Source organism: Pleurodeles waltl, chromosome 10 (genome assembly GCF_031143425.1).
Source record: "Pleurodeles waltl isolate 20211129_DDA chromosome 10, aPleWal1.hap1.20221129, whole genome shotgun sequence".
Lineage (NCBI taxonomy): Eukaryota > Metazoa > Chordata > Amphibia > Caudata > Salamandridae > Pleurodeles > Pleurodeles waltl.
Genome location: NC_090449.1, coordinates 1,016,512,120 through 1,016,534,674, shown reverse-complemented (window position 1 = coordinate 1,016,534,674; position 22,555 = coordinate 1,016,512,120). Strand labels below are relative to the sequence as shown.

The following is a 22,555-nucleotide window of genomic DNA, read 5'->3' as shown; positions in this document are numbered from 1 at the left end:
ATCCAAATATCATGGGCCTCTATTGGACACCAATGGAATAGAGACACCGAAGGACCACTTTGTCATTTGCCAACTTTCTTATATATTACCAGCATCCTCCCCATCATCTTAGTTCTATCCACCCAGCCCATTCCAAATATTTACTCAGTATAAAGTATCAAACTGCATTGTTTTTATAATTGATCCATCTTCTCAAGTTAGCTTTATGTTTGGCTTATTATAGCAACATTTTCAGCTTGGAAACTTAAAAAAAAAAGTTTCTGTTCTCCCTTCTTGTGGTCTCTTCAGCCTGTAACATAACTGGTGGGTGAAGCCAGTGAAGGATTCTGTGTATGAGGGCCTGCTTCAGCAGCTACACCCTCTCACCTTATCCCATTGTGCAGGGCGGACCTTAATGTGGAGGTTAAACCCCCTGCACTACAGAGCCCTGGAGACCTGTATCGTATGCCTGCACTGATTCAACATCGATCATACACATCTATGCCTTTTAAATGTACAATCCAGAAGCTATTATTCACATAAGGCGGAGAGTCGCATACTTTGCAAAGTTTAGGACGTGCCCTGCTGTGAAAATGGAACTCAACATTTGTGTTTATCTTTGCTGTTAGTTTACTCTTTTACTGTTGATAACAAAAGTTGAGACTTTTGGAATCTACAGATTAAGGGCCAGATTTATCAAGGTTTTGCGTTGCCCTTGAGACACACAATTGGCGGAAGGGGGACCCAAAGCCTAAGTGAGATTAATCAAGCCACACAAGCCCACCTTTGCGTGGCCCTGCATAGCTTGATAAACCTAGAGTAATGCAAGGCAGCTCAAATCGTCTGGGTGACATTCCATGAGCAGAACGTGGGTGTTCCCACTCACCCACCTGTTCATTCTAACACATTTCCAGATTAACCAACACTGGTAGACATGGGAATGTGTCAGAAGTGTACACCTCCCCTCCAGAGGTGATAAAAGGAGAAGTTTATTTATTTATTTTAGTTGTTTCATCTTCCTAAGTGTGTTGCATCCTTAGAAAGAGGAACATGCCTCTGAGGATCGTTTTTGTGCAGGACCATACCCCTTCCTCAAAAACAATCCAGCCTACAATACAGGCGCACTTACACCATAATGCAAGGGTGCCTGTCTTGGCACTAGGCAGCCAAAAAGTGCTCTGTTGCTAGGAGAGGACAGGGATGCGCTGTATAATGGTAAATAGGGCGCATCCCTGCTCTTTCCCTGGCTTGCTGTGCTTTGCTGCATGAAAGAATGGTAAGTCTGACCCTGTGTACGGAATTGTGTGAACACTTTCTTATGTTGGTCTGATGGTCTTTCAACCTCACTACTTGAAAGTTTACTTTTATCTCTGCTAACCGACTTGCAAAGAGTTCACACTTCTAAAACCACACCTCGGTAATCGTCTCAGTTGTCAATATGCAAATGAAAAATGTGATCCTGATGTAACATGCAAGATGCTTATTTTCAGATATCTTACACAAAGCTCCCATAAATTACAACCAACTTCGTGTTATTTTATTCGCCCTGGTAGAAAAAAGTAGGTTTTGCTTCGGCAGAGATCATCCCATTCCAATGAATTGTTTTATTTCATGTGGTTTGTAACAATGGTCATTTCCATGCCTGTCACATCCCTTTGATGTATATTTAATCCTATGGTCTATGTATAATTAATGCTGCATTAGCTTCCCAGCAAAGGTGAATTGTCTATAGTTTTCTGGCTGCCCTTGAATATCGCATTAAGTGAAAGGTGAATAAGGCTGTGTCTCTCTGCATTGATTCGCAGGCAACGAGACAGTCACTGAGATGTCGCCGGCAGGACCGCGGGGACCCGGCGCCTTCAATGACACCATGGCTTGGACCAAGCTGAAGCGCATGAGGGAGTAAGTCACACATTCACCGATAACAGGGCAGGGACCACTAGGAGGTGGCCACCTGGGCTGCACCTATTGAAAAATTGGTATTTCACATGCCTCAATCTAACAATGGAAATTGATTGAATGTGCTAACACTGTCATATATAAGGTCAGCTATTAAGTAAAGCATTACAAGGTGTGTTGCCTTGCACAGGGGGAGACTCTCTCCTGCTTAAGAGAGCAAACCTTGGTGATATCACTCAGTAGCACATATCGCTGTACTAAAAGTGAATAAAGGAAACTGCATGAAACAGACAGGAGACAAATGTAGCAATATTTGTGCCGGTCAAAGTCATACTTACATGTGGAGAAAGTCTTACTATGTGCATGCCCACACTGTGCAGGGGAATGTCAGAGCTGTGGTGTGACGCTTTCAGTAGAATCTTCTTGCACACCTACAGCGTAGTACATTTTCGGGAGATTTAAAAAAGGCAGGAGACTGCAGTTTTGACACTTATCTACAAATTTAATAACACTGAAATGTACCAGAAATAGTGGACCTATAATTGTGCATAATGTGCTATAAAATGCAGACTCTGATGTATACATTTAACTACAGATTCCTCACATTTTGAATTACCCTTGGCACTAGATTGGATCTGGAAACATTTTCTATGAGTTGCTCATGTGCTCCTTTAGGTGGCGCTATTGGACTTTGACTCTTGAAATGATGGCATAGAGCCATATATGGGTGCCACCCTTGCACGCTAATGTTACTTCCTTGTTATTCTGTGCCCTTCAACATGGATCCTGAGCTACAATCAGTGTCCTTCATTGCCTTTCCCTTGGTGCCAATGTCTTCAAAGCCTTGAGGGCTCACTGAAATCTTGCAGCCTGGTCCGCCAACTTCAGAGCCTTTGCTATCCTTCACTCTGTGGGATGCTTGAAACCATCAGTAAGTGGCCCCATCACTAGGCACAATCGGGTTGCTCCATGTGACCCTACTTTTTTTACTTTCACCTGACTCTGGAAAACCTAATGGTTCAGGCTTCTACCAGTAAATGCTCTCCCCAGACCACGAGTTCCTTGATCAAAACTGGGTTTCTTTGGGGTCCTGCTTACCACCAGAAGCAACTATTTCAGCCCCTTTGCCATCCCTTTCAGGCCTTTTGAGGATTCAGAGAGCAAGGTGAAGACAGAAGACGGGCCAACCAATGCAAGGCTAGTCCTCATCTTTTCCCACTGCTGCCGCCTCTGCCAAGCCTTGCCAGCTCACGAGCAGAGACTTTGAACTGGTAAGCACCGCAGTTCGCCAATCATGGTTATGCCCTGCCCTCTCTGTCATACCAGCCCCTCTTCCTGTGATTCCTCCTGTTTTCACTCAGACCTCACCAAAACATGACTTCAGTCATGACCAAGAGGTTAAGTCATTGCTGAAGCAAGGGGCAATGAAAAGAGTTCCCAAGAGAGACAGGGGTGGTGGATGCTACTCCCGGTAATTCTTGGTCCCATTCTGGACACCATGGCATTGAAAGCTTTTCTGCCCCATGCAGTGAGTCTGGGACTTAAGCATATGACCCAGACATTTTGGGCGTATTCCTGTGTTCCGGCCCAGGTTGTTCTAAGGCTTCTTGGTCTCCTGAACTTGTATATTCCACTCATGCCTAATACCAGGCATATGCACACTCTGTAGTGACACTTCTGCTTTTAATGAGTTTAGCACTGGATGTGCCTCTTGGATCGTATCTGCATTTCAGACAAGGTGGCTCAGGACTTCCAATGCCAGATGAAGAAATCCACCTTGACCTGTTGCAGGCCCTTCTCCCTATCTGATCCAGAACTCCAGCGGCAGTTCCGAAGAGCTGTGGGACTGCGATGCGAGGGCCTGCATTGAGAATGTGGCACGCAGCAGCTGTTCCTGGGAGCTGTAATCCTGTGATTCGAGATCTTGCATCGGGGATGCTCTGCGCATCTTCGACCTACGAGGTCCTGCATCAGGAATGCGTTGCACTGCTGTGGTTCTGATGCAGAGCTGCGAGGTGCTGCGTTGCACTGCATCGGCTCTGCTAGAACCAGAGCTGGGCTGGCAGGGCACCTTCAAGTCTACTTCAAAGGGTCCAGGATAGGGATGGAACTGCCTGGGTGACAGGACTCATAACAGGCAGAGTCCAGGTGCAGGTTTCAAGGGGATTCGAATATTTTCTGTCCCTGAGGCTCTGATCAGGAAGCCAGCCAACTAGCCCTTGAAGTTACTCCTGTGGGATGCAGGTCCAGTCATTCTCACTCAGGTAGTAGGGCAGCAGAGTAGCATCCCTTTTTGCAACAGAGCTGCACAGCAGTCCTTTTCTGAGTCTTCCACAGGTCCAGATGTGTACTGAAGAGTTGGATCCAAGGGGCCAATATTTATACCTGTGCCCACTTTGAAATGGGTGTCTGGAATTGCCTTCCTCTGTGCCCTGACCCCAGCTTGTCTGGGGACACACAAGACTGGTGTAAAACCCTTTAAGAGTGTGCTGAGCATTAGTTATGTGGAAGTGTGGTAGGTGACAGCTCCTCCCCCTCATCCTGACAGAAATGGGACATCCTGCTAACACCTATCCCCCCTTTGCCTCGCTGTCTGGGAGTTATGGACAAAGCCCAACACCCAGCTACACCTAGTTATGTCACCCCGGATACAGGTTGCAGGCACCAAATAGCTGGGACAAACAAATTGCAACTTTCTAAAAGTGTCAGTTTCAGAATTCTGGCTTAAAATCAGACCTTACCACTAAGGCAGGATTTAAATCACAATTGTTATGACACCAAACTCTTGGTTTTGATTGTGATTGTAATTGATTTGTGACTTAAAACCTGCCTTACTGGTAAAGTCTGATTTTAAGCCAGAATTCCGAAACTGCCACTTTTAGAAAGTTGTCATTTTCTTGTCCCAGCTATTTGGTGCCTGCAACCTGTATCTAGGGTCACATAACTAGGTGTAGCTAGCTGTCAGTTGGACTTTGTTTAGGGAGGCAAAGGGGGGATCAGGTAGGAATAGTGAGTTTGGTATTAAATGTAATAAGGTAACTGAATGTGCTCCTATGGGAGAGGTACACCTTACAATAGGGAAAAACTAATTAAAGAGTTGTTCACTACTAGGACATATAAAAGTTAAAAGTACATGTCGAACTTTTAAAATACTGCACCTGCCCTATAACATCACATACATAAATACATGGAAAGAAATACCATATCTGTTATCATAGCACAAACTGGACACCTTCCTTTCTGGAGCGTCCTTGTATGTGCTGAGCTCAGGATGTGGCTAAACTGTTGGATAAGTCATAAGAAACTTTCTTCTCTGTTATCGGATCATAATTAAAATTAATAAGCACTGATTAGACCCCACCACACTAAAACATCAGAGAACTGCTGCAGCAGGTAAAAATGTTCTCTCTTGCACACAGATAGTACTCAGTTTGCAAAGAAGAAAAAAAAAAAAATTGTGCAGGGGCGCGGAGGTTTCCTTGGTAGCCCACTGCTGGTTCTGAACACCAAGGCTGCCTCGTCTTGATTCCACCTCATGCCTCTTTACTCTGACACCCTCCTCTTCCTGTCTCTTTGTGTATTAAATTATTTTCCATCCCTGCTTTCTCCCTTTGTCACTGTTTCATATATTTACTTCCTTCTTAATTTCTCTCTCTAGCTCTGAGTCAAAGTCCAGTAATTTAAAATAAGTCCCAGTCCCCAAAATAGGTGCAGTGCCACCACCTGCAACTCCCAGCACAAATAAGAACTGCTGACAACAACATCTGAAATAGGTGCAGTTATCCTAATGAAGATAGATTGCATTCACAACTTTTGGAAGTGACCTAGAATCGTTTGGTCAACATTGCTCTTTTTTGACAAGACACCACACTTCAAGGTCTAAGCTTTTCTTTAACAACATAGTGCATTGTGGGAATCGTAGTCTACACTTGCTTTAATCGAATGAATTGAAGAATGATTCATAAAGGGAAAGGCCAGGATTGGATAGACTGACCTGCTCAAATGGAGCCATTTGGCAATCCTACATGACTTTTAAGTGAACATGAGTGTGGCTAATGTTTTACTTTTTTTAAATCAACTGTTGAAGTTGCTGTAGTCCATTGAGATAGACTCTGTTTAGATTGGGGGTGTCCAGTGTAGGTCCAGGAAGGTTGCGCCCCTGTCTGATTGTCAGGTTACCCACATAAGGTACATTTGCATAAAATTAATTGAAATGGATCTCGCTTACCTAGTCAGTGACTATAATGAAATTCTAGCTCCGATCCCGACCTACGTTGGACATCACCCTTGATTTAGGCTTCAAAGGTTATATACTTATCAGAGAGGCTGCAGAATGTCTATTCATGGCAACATAGATGTCATATTTGTCGGGTACCATGACACCGAGCAGAACATAATAGCACAACACAAGGCTAGTAGAAATAAATGCAAAGCGCTTGGCTGTCTGCATGTGAGGTCTGGAGTGCCACAGACAGTACCACTTAGGGAAAGGAGAGAGACTGGCCAGTCCGACAAGTTTTTGTGGTTGTTCTAAGAATCAATGGCTTACCTGCTTCACGTGTTTCCATTTTGTAGAGCAGTAGTTCCCAACCTGTGGACCGGGGACCCCTGAGGGTCCGGGAAGCCTCCTCAGAGGGTCTGAGACTGCAAAAAAAAAAAAAATTGACAGAATAGGTTCCCAGCTTTCAGCATTGACTAAATGGGAGGTCCCCGGGTTCCACTAATGATAAAGTGGGGGTCCACAGAAGTCAAAAGGTTGGGAACCACTCTTGTAGAGGTCTAGTTGGTTTTACAATAGCAGTAGATTTTAGCAATTGGTCTGGTATGTTGCCCAATGTGAAAGAACTAATCACGCGCACTGTGAGACATTTCACAAGGAATTAAATTTGCATTGATAAAGGCACTCCAACACCTCTGCGTTGTACACTCACTTACGGCTCATGTGCAAAGTAAACATCTTAGTGTATGAGCGTACGTGCAAGGTTTTCACATATGTACATTGTAACTTATGCCTGTTTTTCTACCTGTGTGCACATGTAATGTGTGTTATGTGCCTATTTACCTACCTGTGTGCATATGTAATGTGTGTTATGTTAACATTATGGACTTCTATGGTAATGAAAACTGTAGAATTATGTTTAATTGTAATAGAGTCACTTTTCTGTAATGCTTATTTCATATCTAGTTAGTGAAGGAATGTCAAGGCTTTATCACGGACACAGAGACTAGTATTTTGCTTGCTTTCCTTGCTTTGATATCAATAGCAGCTAAGATAGAAGAACTACAATTCCCATGACGTATGGGGACATAACAACCAATGAGTGTGCATTTGTAGTGCACCAATCAGAGCACAGCATGTCCTACACTAGAGTTGACTTTGAGCAACAAGACTGCCATGGAAATTGTTTGGGAATACCTAAAAAACGAATTTCTGTTTACATGTTCACTGCGTTCCAAGTGGAGATCCTCTCCCATGCTCTTGAGATCACCCGTTCCCACCCTTACTGTAGCCTTAGAAGAAAGAAACCCACCCTTGATTATTAATATGACATAAGTAGGACTTAAGGGCCAGATGTAGGAAACTCCAATTTTGCGACTTGCAAATTGCGAGTCGGTATCGACTCGCAATTTGGGAATGAGCATCGCGTTCGGCTGTTTGCATCCTGCAAACTGCGATTTTTGCAGTTTGCGGCATGCAAACGGCTTCGTACATCTGGTCCTAAGTTCGGAAATCTTATTAAAATATACGTATGTGCATCAGTGTTTTAGAGGGATTTCTTGTCATAAATCCAGCATTTTTTGGTCGCACATGTGCTTTACGGAAAGTTTTACAAATGGAGTCCCATGACAATTTGTAGGCATACATCACACTTACGCCTTTAAAAATAACCGGGAGCCAGATACCTTTTGTAAAACGAAGGTAAGATCGCGGTACAATTTGTTCTGCATTTTAACATTTGGGAAAATGTGGAAGGACGGAAAAAGAAAACACCTTGCATTCCAAGAACGATAAATGTAACAAAACGCTGGAGGGCTTCGGTAAATACCATCTTCTCAAAGTCACACGCCTCTCTCTCAGCAGCACTCCACGCGCCTGCTGGGCCCAAGTGCGGGGCCTCCTGTTCGGCGCTTCTGTGACGGGTGCACCGCGCTGCTGGGTACAGACGGTGTGAAACCCGGGGAAGATGTGTATTTCCAAGTAGCTCGTACGATCTTTCGTTTATCTTAAAAATGGAAATTATAGTCTAGAAGACAGTTAAAAAAGGCACGAAATAAAAGCTTCTATGTAAAATTGTGCCTTTGATCGGGTAGAGAGCTTTGTCAGAGAAGAGGGGAGAGAACCCGTGAAGGTAAGACACCATGGCCTTCATCGCGCGTGGCCTGTTCATTCTTATGGGTTTACCGGGCTGGCTTTAGGGGAGGGCGACAGGTGCGGCCGCACTGGGCGCTGAGATGGAGGGGGCGCACTGACCTCAGGAGGGGGAGTTGTGTTGCGCAATAACTTGCTATTTAAAAGTCCCTGTTGCAGGAGTGCTTTGTGCTCCAACTTTCAGGCAGCAATGTAAACGCCAAGAAAACTCCTGTGATTAATGCACAGAGAGAGGGAGATATTAGAATTATGTCTAGTAAAAGCTTTGACTCGTTATAAAGTAGTGCAGGGGGTTAATATGTCTGCTGCAAGGGACAGATCTGTATTTTATGTGGATAGCTGAGTGGATTAGTAAAACCTGCCTTTACCAGTGCTTTAAAACAAATTAAATGTATGTGTGAGGGGGGCTATGGAGAGATGAGGGGCACTTTTGGCGGGTGGTAGTGAGGGAATCTGGGGAGGAGGCCATAGGGGCGGGGGCCAAAAAAGAGTGCTGCATTGAGCGCCACCATTCCTGCATTGGAACGATGAGCTCAGTGGGATTACTGCTGACATGAGGTATCTATTCCACTGACAGATTTTACCTTATTCAAGCATGCAAAGTCTCCTGATGCAATATGAGGCAAAAACATGGGGAAATCAGTATAGTAAATCAGATTTCAACAGGGTATTCTCTAAAAACTCATAATCTCATAATTCCCGTTATTTCCCCATCGCCAGAATAACTGGCACCCCCAATAATGGCAAATCTTGGGAGGAGAAATAATGAGAATGGTCGTAATGAAGGCCACTGGGTGGGTCAGGTGTAAAAACAAATGTAAAGAAAGTAATGAAACCAATGTGTAATCGATTGAAATAATATGTAAACATTTAAAGAAAGTGGTGAAAAGCACTGTGTAATCGGGTGGAATATTATAGTAAATATTTAAAGAAAGTGATGAAAAGCACTGTAATCGATGGGGAAATTATAGTAAAGATTTAAAGAAAGTAATTAAAAGCACTGTGTAATCGTTTGAAATATTATTGTAAACAAATATTTTACCATAAATAGTGTAATCAATGGGGATATTATGGTAAACATTTAAAGAAAGTAATGGAAAATACTGTGTAATTCATTGGAATATTATGGGAAACATTTAAACAAAGTATCGAAAAGCACTGTGTAATGGCTTAGAATGTTATGGTAAACATTTAAAGAAAGTAATGAAAAGCAGAGTGTTATCTATGGGGATATTATGGTAAACATTTAAAGGAAGTAATTGAAAACACTATGTAATTGATTGGAATATTGTGGCAAACATTTAAACAAAGTATCGAAAAGTAATGTGTAATCAATTGGAAGATTATGATAAACTCCTAAAGTACGTAATGGAAAACACTGTAATTCCTTGCAATATTATGGGAAACATTTAAACAAAGTATCGAAAAGCACTGTGTGATGACTTAAAATATTATGGTAAACATTTAAAGAAAGTAGTGAAAAGCATTGTGTAATAGATTAGAATATTGTGGTAACTCTTCAGAAATTGAATGGGGGCATTTGAAATCTGAGTGTGACCATCATTGTGGAAATGGAAAGCGTTGAAGACATACGCTGCAGAAACCCACATGTATGTGTGTATGTTACATTTATGTAGTGCTTACCTAGCCAAAGGTACAAGGTACAATGTACAAGGTCCAAGGCAAAGATACAGGGGAATGTGGGTAAGTGAGAAGTAGTAATGGTGTGGAGTCAATGACAGTCCATCTGTGGCATGCTGGTGTCCATTTATTAGTTTTACTAGCACAGTCCACAAAGAATTTTATAACAAGGAGAATTTGTTTAGTAAAGTGGATCTGGCTTTCTTTAAAATTCACAAATAATATAATATTACAAACTGTGCTGTATTTTGTAGAAGTGTGTAGTTTATTTCGCAAAGTAAGTACAATTCTTGCAAAAACTGCACAAAAGCACTCAACGTATGCATTGTCTGGTGCGGCAGATCTTTCCTCGCCAAAATATGTACTTTTATTGTCTTGAGTCACTTGCAAGGAGAAAGTAAAACAAAGTGTGCATATACAAGCAAAATACCCGCAATTTATCAGCACGGCGCAGCTATACAGAACTCGCGAGAAAAGTCTATGCACCCACATACAGATTGAGCATTTGTTAACAAGACCAAGTAACACTGGCTAAAGAAAAATACTTGAGTGCATAGATATTGAACAAGCCAGAATTTCTACACACTACAGAAAGGCCAATAAGTTGGAACTCCACAAGACTGCGCTTGCGTAATAAACACTTCACACACTTGATGTAAAACAACTTGTATTTGTGACTGTGGGGAAAAAAGCACAAGAGATGTCAGTAGGTGCATCTGAAGCTTCAAGTATTGTCCATAGTACGCTGTAGTGTGTTTCGCCTTTGATTGATTGATCACAAAAACAGGAATGCAGACATACAGAGGCAGCATCATGTATCTGGGACAGCACTTTTGAGGGTTTCCCTTGGCTTTAAGTACTTCATGCAACGTTTCATTTTTATTGGACACCTGAGCACTGGTGTTTGTGCCGCGTAGTGTGACTCTATGGTCTCTGTTGCCTACTGAAAAAGTCCAGAGACAAATATGCTGTGCTTAAAATACAACTCTTTTACATTTCAGAGGAGCGCAGGTAGCCTCCACTAACCATGCTTTGTAGGTTCAGTGTGACTACTCTTCCTGTGCTGTGGTAGCCAGTGGAAACCTCTCACGCTTAGAGGAGTGTTTCTGTGTGAAGAGCCAGAATTTGGTTATGTTTCTTCACAGAAAGTTTTGTCATTTTTCATCTCCTATCTTTGGACAGAAATTACGTTTCTTGGTAATCCTCCTCCCAATTCAGATAATAGAGTCCATCCACACCTTCTGATTTTCTTTAAAAAAACTTTATTCAGTTATTTTTTTATAATTTATTCAAAAACACACCCAACACGTTTCGTTCCATGAATCGAACTTCTTCAGGGCTTTGTTATGCACTTTCCAATCCCTGGCATTAATTGTCTGTGTCTAGTTGTTCCTATGTTTCCATCTATGGTTTGTCCCACTAATGAGCCCTTGAGCTGCCACTGATTGCATTGATAACTACTTCTTATTTCTTTATGTTCAGATTGGTTAAAGGTGTTTTCATGCTAGCACCTTCCAATCAGTTTCTGTATTACGTGTTGCGTGGCAACATGGCACGACGGCATGGCAGTGGTTTTGCATGCTGAACACAAAGCAGATGGAGAGCAGGGGTAGGCTGACTGTTTTCTCAGAAGTTCCTTATCATGGATTTGAAACATTGTGGGTAGATGACACTAGTAGTTATCAAAGAGCGTGGAAAGACAGGACTTTGGAAAAGACGGCTAGTGGCTTGTCGGTTTGGGACAGAAAGAGCCAGATAAAGTCAGGGTGGGTGATCTGATGCGTGTCAGTGCTCTGTAGGACAAGTTCGAAAAAAAAGCAGTAAGTTGAACAAAAGGGGATATTTCCCTTTTCTTGTGCCCTTTACGGCCCCCCTACCTCCACCATGTGTGCATCATAGCACAGGATAGTGGGAAATAGCGTCATTTTTCAAAATATTGCTGCTACTCCTGCAGAGTATATAGGGGCCCATTATAAATAATAGAAGCCCCCTCTTAACGCCTGCTCCGAGCTGGCGTTAAAAGTGCCGTACAAAATGACGTAGGGAAATCTGTTAGATTTCCTTGCGCCATTTTTTCAGCCCCCCCTGACGGGGGAACGCCCCCTTTGCATACATTATGCCTGGGGCAGGCATAATGTAGCGCAAAGGGTTACAAAGTGGCGCGACAATTTTGGCCTTGTTGGGCCTCATTAATGTAAAAAAAAAAAATAATTACGCTACGCGCAAGGTGGTGCTAGGGGCTTATAAATATTCCCCAAAGTGTTTTGGTGGCAGGCATCACAAGCACTGATTTTGACCTAAAGCAACCCATGAATCCGAGCCGTACAGTACACACTGTCTTGCACATATAATCGAGAAGAATAAAATTGCTGTATTTAGAACAGCGAGGGGCTGCAGCTTATAATAAAGCGATCTCAGATTGGCGCACATTCATGCCTTGATGACCCCCTCCGGCGCCTAACACAGCGAATGAATCACAGCCCTTGATTGCGTCTGTTTTTTTCTGCGCGCTATGCACTACCAACAGCCCCCACCTCATCTCCAGCGCCCCCCTCCTGGGATCCACACTCTGATTAACACATAACAGATCCACTTTTGAATCCACACATATATTGGCAAAAGGCTTACTCTTAAGCGCTGAACAGGAACAACTTGTTGGAATATGTTGGCATGAAGATTCCAGAAAATGTTAGACTATGCCCTGGTCATCCTGGCATTTAGTTATGCAACCTTTTCTTCAAAGAGTTGCCGAACTTTTCATTCGTGCTTTAAACATGGTAGTAGAGTTTTTATGTCAAGCATGCCACACACAAAAATAGCTGCAATAACCAGAGAGGGACCCCGCGCACAAGTGGACAGGGCGCCTATGAAGGCTATCACATCAACAACTTCCCCTTGGGTAAACAGTGTCTGTATTTCACAACAGGCAGCCAACACCAGTCATTCAACTCCTTTCAGGCAAAAATCATTTTTTTACCCCTATTTGTATTTTATTTTACTGCTCACCTATGAGCGAGAAATTCGTATCACAAAAGTGTCAAAATTGTGAAAAATTATAACCATATATGTTTAAAATATATTCATATATTTGGAAACCCCATATGGCATCATTTTCCAGAGGCGCCTTCTAGTTCTCAAGCAACCTCTTTATGCAGAAGTTCAAAACATACAACAAATACGGCGCAAATGATGAAATACTTCATATAAAACGCATACCTTGAAAAAAAAACAAGGTAAAGGAGAGATATACAGGACAATCAGCATCCATGTCCATAGTGATACCAATAAATGTCATTACCTTTTCACGTTTTTCCATTTTACAACCTAGAACATCGCCCCTTCTCCCCCATTCCGAAGATTGCATCCTTTGATGCGTTTTAAAGGCTGCATTGCAAAGGTAAATGTGTTTGGGGCTTCAAGAGTATCTTATCACATCCTACGGAATGTGGATGCCCATTTGGTTACAAGAGGTGCCCCTGGAGTGCCACAGGTACCTCAACCTGTTTTTGTGGCACCAGGGCACATTGGTATTATGGGAGGGGCCATAGACACTTGTACAGACAATTCTGCAATACCCATTGGGGGGGCATATAGGTATCACACGCCCAATGTAAAATTGGCATTCTCTCCATCGCCTGCAGTTGTTGCTTCATGTCAATGAGGAATACTTTTGTGTAACCCAGGTTGAGCTTGTGTCATTACACAAGAACAAGTACTTAACCACACTTGCGTGCTTTCAAATGACACAACTGCCTGTTTTTGTGTTGTTATGGGCGAGCACAAAGTGCTCCGTCCAGTCTGGAATCTCCCTTTGGGCTTGAAACCACACCTATGCCACGTCAGTCACTTACATTGGTTCGTGGGCTTGCCTTTTAAAATCCGCTTGCATTCATTTGTGAAAGGCATGCATACGTCATGCCTTTTCCTGTGTTTAGCCCACCTACACAGCACCGGTAAAGCACCAAAAACATACGAGGTTCGATGTTTTCAGCCTGGAGTCTGGACTACTTTATCAGTTAATTTTCCACGCAGCGTGATCGCGCTGCATTTTACATACCGTGATTGCGCTGCGTTTTTTTTGTTGCTTTACAACGCTAATAGCTCTAACTCGAACAAATGCGAGACCCGTTGCATTGAAAATGCTTGTTTTTATTTACCGATTCAAAAGGGCGCAGTAAATACATTGTACAAAGGCACCCAAAGCCCTTTTGTTTTTAAGCATAGTATTCTTATATATTTTTTTAAATTAAAATAGGACGGTGCTATGGGGGTGAAGGACCGATAGGGCCAGGAAGCAACAAGGAGTGGGCGTGGAGAAGAAAAGCAGCAGATGAGGAAGGGCAACACAGGGGATAGTTGAAACACATGCAAGGGACAGCAACACTGACTATGGGGTGTCAGTGGAAACGAACACTGGTGAAATCATCTTGGAGTGAGCTGAAACCAACACAGAGCACTGAGGGGAGAAACACACAAGGGAGACAAATGGAAAAACATGGGCCCATATTTAAACTTTTTTAGCGCCGCATTTGCGTCATTTTTTGACGCAAAAGCAGCGCAAACTTACAAAATACAATTGATTTCTCATGGCATTTTTAAGCAAAAGCAAAATAAGTAGTTCCCTAAAAGTGAGTAGTGGAAGGACACAAGTAAAGAGGATATGCTTCAGGTGAGGGACAAACGCAAGTTGGACAAGACAAGCCATCGCATAAAAAAGGCAAATTAGAGAGACAATAAAGTGAACCTATGGTGAGCAATGAGAAGGCAATACACCCTTTTGAATTTTTGGTAAACTGATAATAGGCCTTTTGCAGCCAGACAGCTATGCTGTCTCTTAGGCTAGACCTGAAAATGACAGAAAGAAAGGGGGCAGGTTCAAAAGTGGGAGAAAAAGAACAACAGACAAATGGAAAGAAAGAAACAAAGATGGAAAGTATGAATGGAAGAGAAGAAACAAAAAAGGAGGAAGAAAGAAAAGAAGTTCCTAAAGAAGAAAGAACGGAGGGATAGCAAGAAAAAAGAAGGAATGTACATAGAAATACTAAAAGGAAAAGTGCTAATATAGAATGAAGTAATTTAAAAACGACTAGAACTACTTGAAGGTATTAGAGTTGCAACCAATGCGCTTGGAAGCTAGGAAGGAAGGTATGAAGAAAGGATGATGAAAGGAAGTAAAACAGACGAGAAATAATTAAAGGGAAGAAATAAAAGAAATAAGGATATAGAAAGGGGTGAAGGAAAAAGGGCTAAGAAGAAAGAGAAAAAATGATAGGAGAATGGGTGGGAGTAAGGAAAGATAGACAGAAATAAAATGAAATGACAATATAAAGGACATTAAGATATTCCCTCACTTTACACGACCAGATATTGCAATATGGTTCATAGTAGGGGGGGCTATTTTTCTGGCTAATCTCTTGCCAGTTTGTGAGCTGGAAAGACAGAGGAAAGGGTTCATTACTCTCTTTTCGCCTTTCCACTTTTTCTCCTCTACAAAATAATTTCTTTTTTTTTTTTAAACCTGGTATAGATTTTCCCAATGGTGACAGGACATCTTGGAACAGTCTGAGGACTAATGTTAAAATACAAGCAGTTAACTCCGAGATATAATGTCATTCGTCTTCGCCAAGTACCTATAAATGTCTTAATTGATCTTGCAGTCTTGGAACTGCAGTATATTCAGTTACCGGCTGCAACCTTGAAATATATTTTTGAGACAGCCTTATTGTGGAGGCAGGCCACATTTATTACTGCAGAAACAATGTGCTGTGTGCCATTCAGTAAATTTCATCCAGACCTGCTTAGAAATAACAGCTGGTTTATCACAGGAGAACCGTCCACGAAATTATAGCTTAATTGTTTATATTGTTGTTATTGAAGTTCGAACGTACTCAGTCACGGCTGGCAACTATGAAAAGGGGCGGAATGGGAGGAATAAAACAAAAATTAAAATACAAAATAAAAAAAAATAAAAAACTTACCTGAACATTGCCGCAGCACCACCACTCTGTGCCGCACTCCAGGCACCCAGCCTGCCCTGCGGCCAATCATGATGCTTCTCAAAGCAGTGTTATGATTGGCTGGAGCACCCTAGCTGGGCACTCCAATGCAGACTGAGAGACTGGGCTTGCTCTCTCTAATCCGGCAACACAGTCCAGCGTTGGAGAGAGCCCTTGTGTGCATGTGTGCTTGGCCGGCCCGAAACGGCCGGCCAGACATACATGCGCACTGAGGGTAGTGCTCTGTGCACTCCCCTCAGTGCTCGTCACCCCCATGGCCTGCCCCTTTAAAAATGAAACGATAATAAACATTGTTTATTACTGTTTTATTTTTAAAGGTTTGCTGCACCTGCTGCTGGCAAGGGGGGCGATGCTCATCCACCATAGCTGAGGAGCCTCCCCTGAACGTACTTCAAAATGCCTGTAATTGGGTTTGAATTGTGTCTGCCGAGTTCATTGATGTGCATATTAGAAGCAGCTTCCATACTTCAGTTAGTCCTTCCTTCCACAGTGCGCACCATTGTTTATTTTGTTTGTTGTAAACTTAGGTTTTGAAACATCATAAGCACCTTGGAGTTTTGTTATGTTTCATTACAAATATTTGTGCACTAGTGCATCATAAGTGGAGGGACTGTGTGCCTGATTCAAATTTCGGCGGACGGGTTACTCCGTCACAACGGTGACGGATATCCCGTCTGCCAAAATAAAAGTCCCATAGGAAAAAATGGGATTTATATGCCACTCCTGTCTGCATTTCAGTAGCCTCTGGGATTGAAAAGCACTGACAGCTGGTCGTACCTGCTCATATGGCCTCCACTGTTGTCACTGTGTTCCCCATCTGTTATCCTTTACCTCTGTCACCTCTTCTTTGACCCTGCCTCATGACCACACAGTCATGTCCCATCCCCATGAATCTCTCTTCTCCAACTTCAAGACGTTAACAATATCCCTGACTTCCTAGGAGTTTCTTTTCCCAAATGTTAGGGACATTTTAAAGTTTTCTCTGTGACCATTGTGGTTTCCATGGTGGTCCTGCTCAGAAGGGATGACAATGGAGGTAGCGTCTAATATAATATATAGATGTATACATTATTTATATAAGCTGGGAAGAGATATAAGTAGGGTAGAGTGTGGTCTTGTTCCCTCTGTTTGGAGTTTCTGAGGTTTTAACACACTTTTCTCTTGCAGTCAATCACCTAGTGGGATCCCTCTACATCAGGGCAGACAAACACAATGACACATGAAGGCTGCACCCAGAGGCAGGACATAGTATGTTCTTCCAGTAGGGCATACCCTTGGTAGACAGATTAGCTACCTTCACAAATACTCACTGTTTAGACATTTGTGCTCTGAAGTTTCCTTCTCAAGATTCTATGAAGATGCACTTGACCTTCGGTTATATTCTGGCTTCTTACACACATTTCTGGCTTGGACTCTGATCCAGATCCAGAAGAAAGTAAATTTGGATTAAGCACTGCTGATTCTGGTGGCCCCAGATTGGTACTCTGAACTGGTACCTTGAACTGTTGACCCTGAGCATCTGCCCTTCCCTTCAGCTTCCCCTTCAAGAAGATCTTCTGTCCCAGCAGCAAGGAGGGATATTGCACCTCAACTTTCACAATCAGCACCTTGTTGCATGGAGATTGAGCGGAACCAAGTGAGGGGCTTTGATCTTCAAACTAAGTTGGGTGATACCATTTTTTGCAGCTTGCTGCCCTTCCCTCAAATTAATTTATTCAGGCTGCTGGTTGAAGCTTGTTGCTTGATGCAAGAGAATCGAGTTGACCCTCTACAAAGGAAATTGTCTGATGTTCTATTGTTCGTATAGTCTATGGCCCAGTAATGCCTTGCTGTGGGTGCTGTAAAAGGTTACTTATCAGCCCCTTTGTTCTTCCTTTGTTTGTCTCTTCATTCAAATCACCATTTTTGATGTGCTTTCTTAAAGAGTTTTAATATGGGTCTGCTCCTGCAACCATCATTATGGATTAGTGGGAACTCCATTTGGCTCTAACATTCTTGAAGTGTGCTCCTTTCGAGTCTCTTCACATTTGTAGTCTTAACTCTGATGCCTCTGCTTCTCATCACCATCCCTTCTGCATGTTAGTGAACTGCTAGCTTTGTCAGTTTAGTTACTAAATACTAAAATGTTTCCTGAAAAACTGGTGCTTTGAATGAATACATCCTTTCTCCTGAAAGCTGAAAGAGCTGTCATCTTTCCATTTAGGGCACTTCATCATGCTTCCGAAATTCTTTTCTCTGCCACATCCTTCTAAAGAGGAAGACAGGAGAAGCTGTTTGGATCCACATCATACCCGTAGGGGCTTATTTGAAAGAATCTGATGGATCGCCATCAATGCGTCAGATTTCTTGCACTACTCTGCGCCCCCCTAAGAATGTCATGGTAGTGCTGTATTTACGAAACAGAGCTCCATGGCACAAAGTGTCCACAGATGCGTCAGAAATTCTGACACATCTGTGGTGCTAAAATGATGCATTGCTTGACTAGCTTCCAAAAAATGACGCTACTCAAGCAATGCTTGGAAGGCCCCATTCTAAAAAGGTTTGCATCACTTTAACGCCTGCTCTGAGCAGTCGTTACATTTTTGCCGCAGTGAAGGCGCTAAACGACGCAGTGGAATCTTGTGAATTTCACTGCGCCAGTGCTGCATGTCTTCTAACGGGGAACGTCTACTTTGCATACATTATACCTGGTGCAGGTATATTGTGGCGCAAGGGTTTACAAAATGGCGCCATTGTACCATTGAGACAGAGACAGTTTTGCGCCACTGTTGCGTAAAACAAACGACGCAGCAGTGGTGTAAGGGGCTTGTAAATAAGCTCCTTAGTTTCTACATTGATACGACTGAGGAGTGCTGGGTGGGTGAAAGGAAAGGTAGTCCAGAAACAGATCTTGTCCTGAAGGATTGTTCTCTACATCTAACTCATATTCCTTGACAAAAAGGGACTCTACTGAGTGCCTTGAAGCTCATTCTACCGGGGCAAAAGCTGTGACTGCTTCTTTAGCTTGGGGTGTTCTTGTTCTTTGTCTGTGTTCCTTTTCTTGATTTTTGCCTGACACCTATCATTGACATCTGTCCTTACTTTCACCAGGCAAAACTGTATTGATTTAAAAGTCTGCAGAGGGGATCTTTCTGTCCACTCAGTCATTTTAACTCATGTTAATGTGCATGACTTGTGCTTTAATCAGACACCGTGTCAATTTGTCCAGAATTGGGATGGAGGCACAGTGAAGGTCATTGGCATTTCCTGTGACTTCTCAGGAGCTATCATAAAGAGGGTCCAGAATCAGTCTGGCATCAGAGAAGAGTCACAGGGTGAGGCTTGTGGCATGGGGATCCATCCAAAGAGGGGCTCTGTGCTTTCCATACACTGCTAGAATATGGAAGATGGGGAATGTCACTCTGAAAGTGTATTTATCACAATTATCAACAGCACTAAACTGGCAGGCTAACTCTATTCACTGCATAAACACTGAGCACATCCATGTATACAATATATGTATACTTAATGCAGACTTTATGCAAACCTTATTAGTTGTATTGAAACACTGTATTCCATGCTCATCCCGTGATCTGGATCCAACATTACATAGTATTTTCCTTTAAAATAAATGACCAGGTGCTAAAACACACGTGGAATCACAGGTGAGCCCGTCATTAAGTAAGTTGTACTTCAAGCAGGCCTGACAACCAAGGGAGATATGCTTATAGTCCGTGTTTCCATTTACCAAATAACTGTACACATGCTTGCAATGTTGATTCACTCAACTGAACCAGTTCAACCAATGGGACTCATACACCTGATACAAATGTCACGTAAACAAATATAAGAGGATTGCAGACGTAGCGCCCTGCTCACATCGAGACATCTGACAATCTTAAAGGCACTGTAACTGTCTATGCAGGAGAAAGGATATCCCTTGTCCCTAGCTTGTAAAATATTAAGCACCAGTGCCTAATGTTTCACTAACTAGTCCACTGCAACTGGCATAACCCACATCACTTTAAAATGCAGGTTTAAGTTCCAGTTTTATATTTTTTTAAAGATGTATTAAATAGTTGAATCCTCCGATGATGAACGTTACTTAAAAATACACATACAGCGTCAGCATGTGGTGGTTTCTCATAAACATATGCCGGTGTTTAAAAATCAGTGCCGGTTCCAAATTAAGCACTACAAGTTGTCCTTGTATGACCCTATCCTGTAAGTGCAGACCTATTCTTCATTGGTTCTACCGTAGTTCCAAAACATTTTACATCGCTGAACTCCACTAGAGAACCACTGTACACATTCTGTGAAAATGGGTACAGGTACTTAGCAGCGATTTGACCAGAACTGGGGTACCCACACTCATAAAGTGAAAAGTACAAAAACAGGTAGTTGCTGTTTGAGAAAAACAAAGGATCAGTTGAAGGCCTACAGCTATTGTATGTAGTGTTATTTTGGTGGATACTGTGGTTAAGTGTGGTGACAGGAGCATAAAAGTGTTAATCCACTAACATAGGTTATGCAGTGCGGCTCAAGGAGGTAAGGGAGGCACCATTTAACAACGAAACAAATGTGGCGACATGCGCAGTGAAATTTCAGACTAGCCCCAGTATTTCAACCTGCGGAACTGCAGTCAGTTACTGATTTTATCTGGGCGCCAACATATTGACAACAGGGCAAAAAAAATAAAAGTGATGGACTCTATCAAAATCAGGCTATCGGTTTCGAAAAACTCTGTCTCTCGGCTGGAGCATTTTCATCCATCGCAGTAATCAGTGCTCATCAAGGTCACTAGATCTTTGGCCCCTGCATAAAATGTGGTAGAACCATACAACAAAATTTCAATGCAAACCAATTAAATTACACAGTGTGACTGATGTGGCTATACAAGGAAAACTCCAGTCAGGAATAAGGGGTTTATTACAAACTTAAACTCAGAGTCATGTAGGCAATCTGCAAGGCAAAATTATAAAGATACAGAATCACCAAGGGCTGTCCAAGGTGACGAAATAAGTTCAGGCAAACTACCATTAGAAGAACTAGGCATTTAACAAAAACAATAATAAACATCAATAACATAATTTGATGTACGGAGAATAAACGTTGCTCAGTTGTAATAAGCATTAAATCAGTTCAAATCATCAAAGTTCAGTTTGGCTGGACACAGGGAAACCCTACAGTTTAGCTTAGCAGGGGAGAACATGTGTGGGGCTTATGTGGGCAAAAGACAAAATTATCAAAAAAAGGACAAAAAGAATTTGGAAAAAGGTAATCTCAGGCAACAAGTTACTAACTAAGGTGGACAAAAGGTAAGTAAAAAGGGAAAGCGTCAGCATGTCAGAAGCTCGGTCAAGAGTCTTCTGTAAGGGATAGGAAGAAATTCTCAAAATCTCAGCAAGGCATTTAAAAGGAGCAAAGGCAGAGAGGAAGGTACCTCTCCAAGGGGCTCAGCATTCGGGATACAGGGCAAAAGGGGTTCAGCTTCTCATCTTCAGGAATTCTTTCAGATCTATGACTATAGTCCAGCTGGGCATTGCCATATTAAAGTTCATAAGGCAATCTGATTCATCAAGGCAACATTTCATTTGACGTTGAAGGGGCAATGTCCAATAGAAATCAATCATACGAGTCCAACTTGATACATGCTCAGGTTTTCCCAAGTCTGACATGAGAACAGCGTCCACCCCTGTAGCTCCACACTGGATTGAAACAAATGTTTAAATTGCTAGTCCACTGTCCTCTATGTTCTACAACCAAGGTCAGATTGTTACAACTCTCTATGTGTAAAATTATAGGCATCTATTACCAAACTACTCTTCTCATGGAATCAAAGTCTGAAAGAAAGGTACATGTTAGCAAGATGGCTTGACGTTTTCTGCACAGTCATGAAATACAGGGCCTAGCAGTCCTCTTTTAGGTTTAGGCAAGTGAATTAAAACAGCACATTAATACATTCAAATAAAACACATTTTAATATGCAAACTATAAATTCTGCATCAATCAACCTTCATTAGCATTAATGTTACAGTCACTTTAAACATATGACTCTGTTACTACATTTGTCAGTAAAACACAGAACTGAATTTCTCTATTTTTGCACACATATTTAAAACACTAATTATTAGAAATTCAATATGGTTTCAATACAGACTATTAATTTAGAGCCTAAACTATAACATAATGTCAATTTAATCCTTCAAACGTTTAATTAGACTTCAATACCACCTATGTCTAAGCCTTTAGCCAAACAAATGTGCACTAAAAATGGCTTCTCAAATGGTAATCACTCTACAGTCAAACTATTAGGACTTTGATTAACATAAATCATAAACTGTAATGTATAGATAATCTCTGTGACATAAAGACAGCACTAAAGTTTGTGCTACATCACCTCCTAGTGCATGTAATGATGCTCAGTGCATGAGGATCATAAGTAACTCAATCTTTATTCTTAGCTCTGCAGCAGTAACATTTCACGCCACTACCCATTCTGCAACTGTTAATGCCCTGAATCCCCATCACGTCTGCATAGAACTCTCTTACATCGCAGTGCGTAATGAGAGTTCGATACAAGGCTTACCTTAGACCCCAACACTACAATACCCAAGAAGTATAAGGAGGTAATTTAGAGCCTGGCAGGATAGGAGAACTGCCATAAATC

General features: G+C 42.2%; 1 protein-coding gene across 1 annotated transcript in view; it reads left to right on the top strand.

Annotated features, from left to right (window-relative positions):
* NEK11 (NIMA related kinase 11) overlaps positions 1 to 22,555 on the top strand; it is a 613,419-nt gene that overhangs the window by 558,907 nt on the left and 31,957 nt on the right. Inside the window, exon 15 of the mRNA XM_069211923.1 lies at positions 1,785 to 1,881. Within this exon, the coding sequence (XP_069068024.1) occupies positions 1,785 to 1,881 (97 nt within the window). The remainder of the gene's footprint in view (positions 1 to 1,784; positions 1,882 to 22,555) is intronic.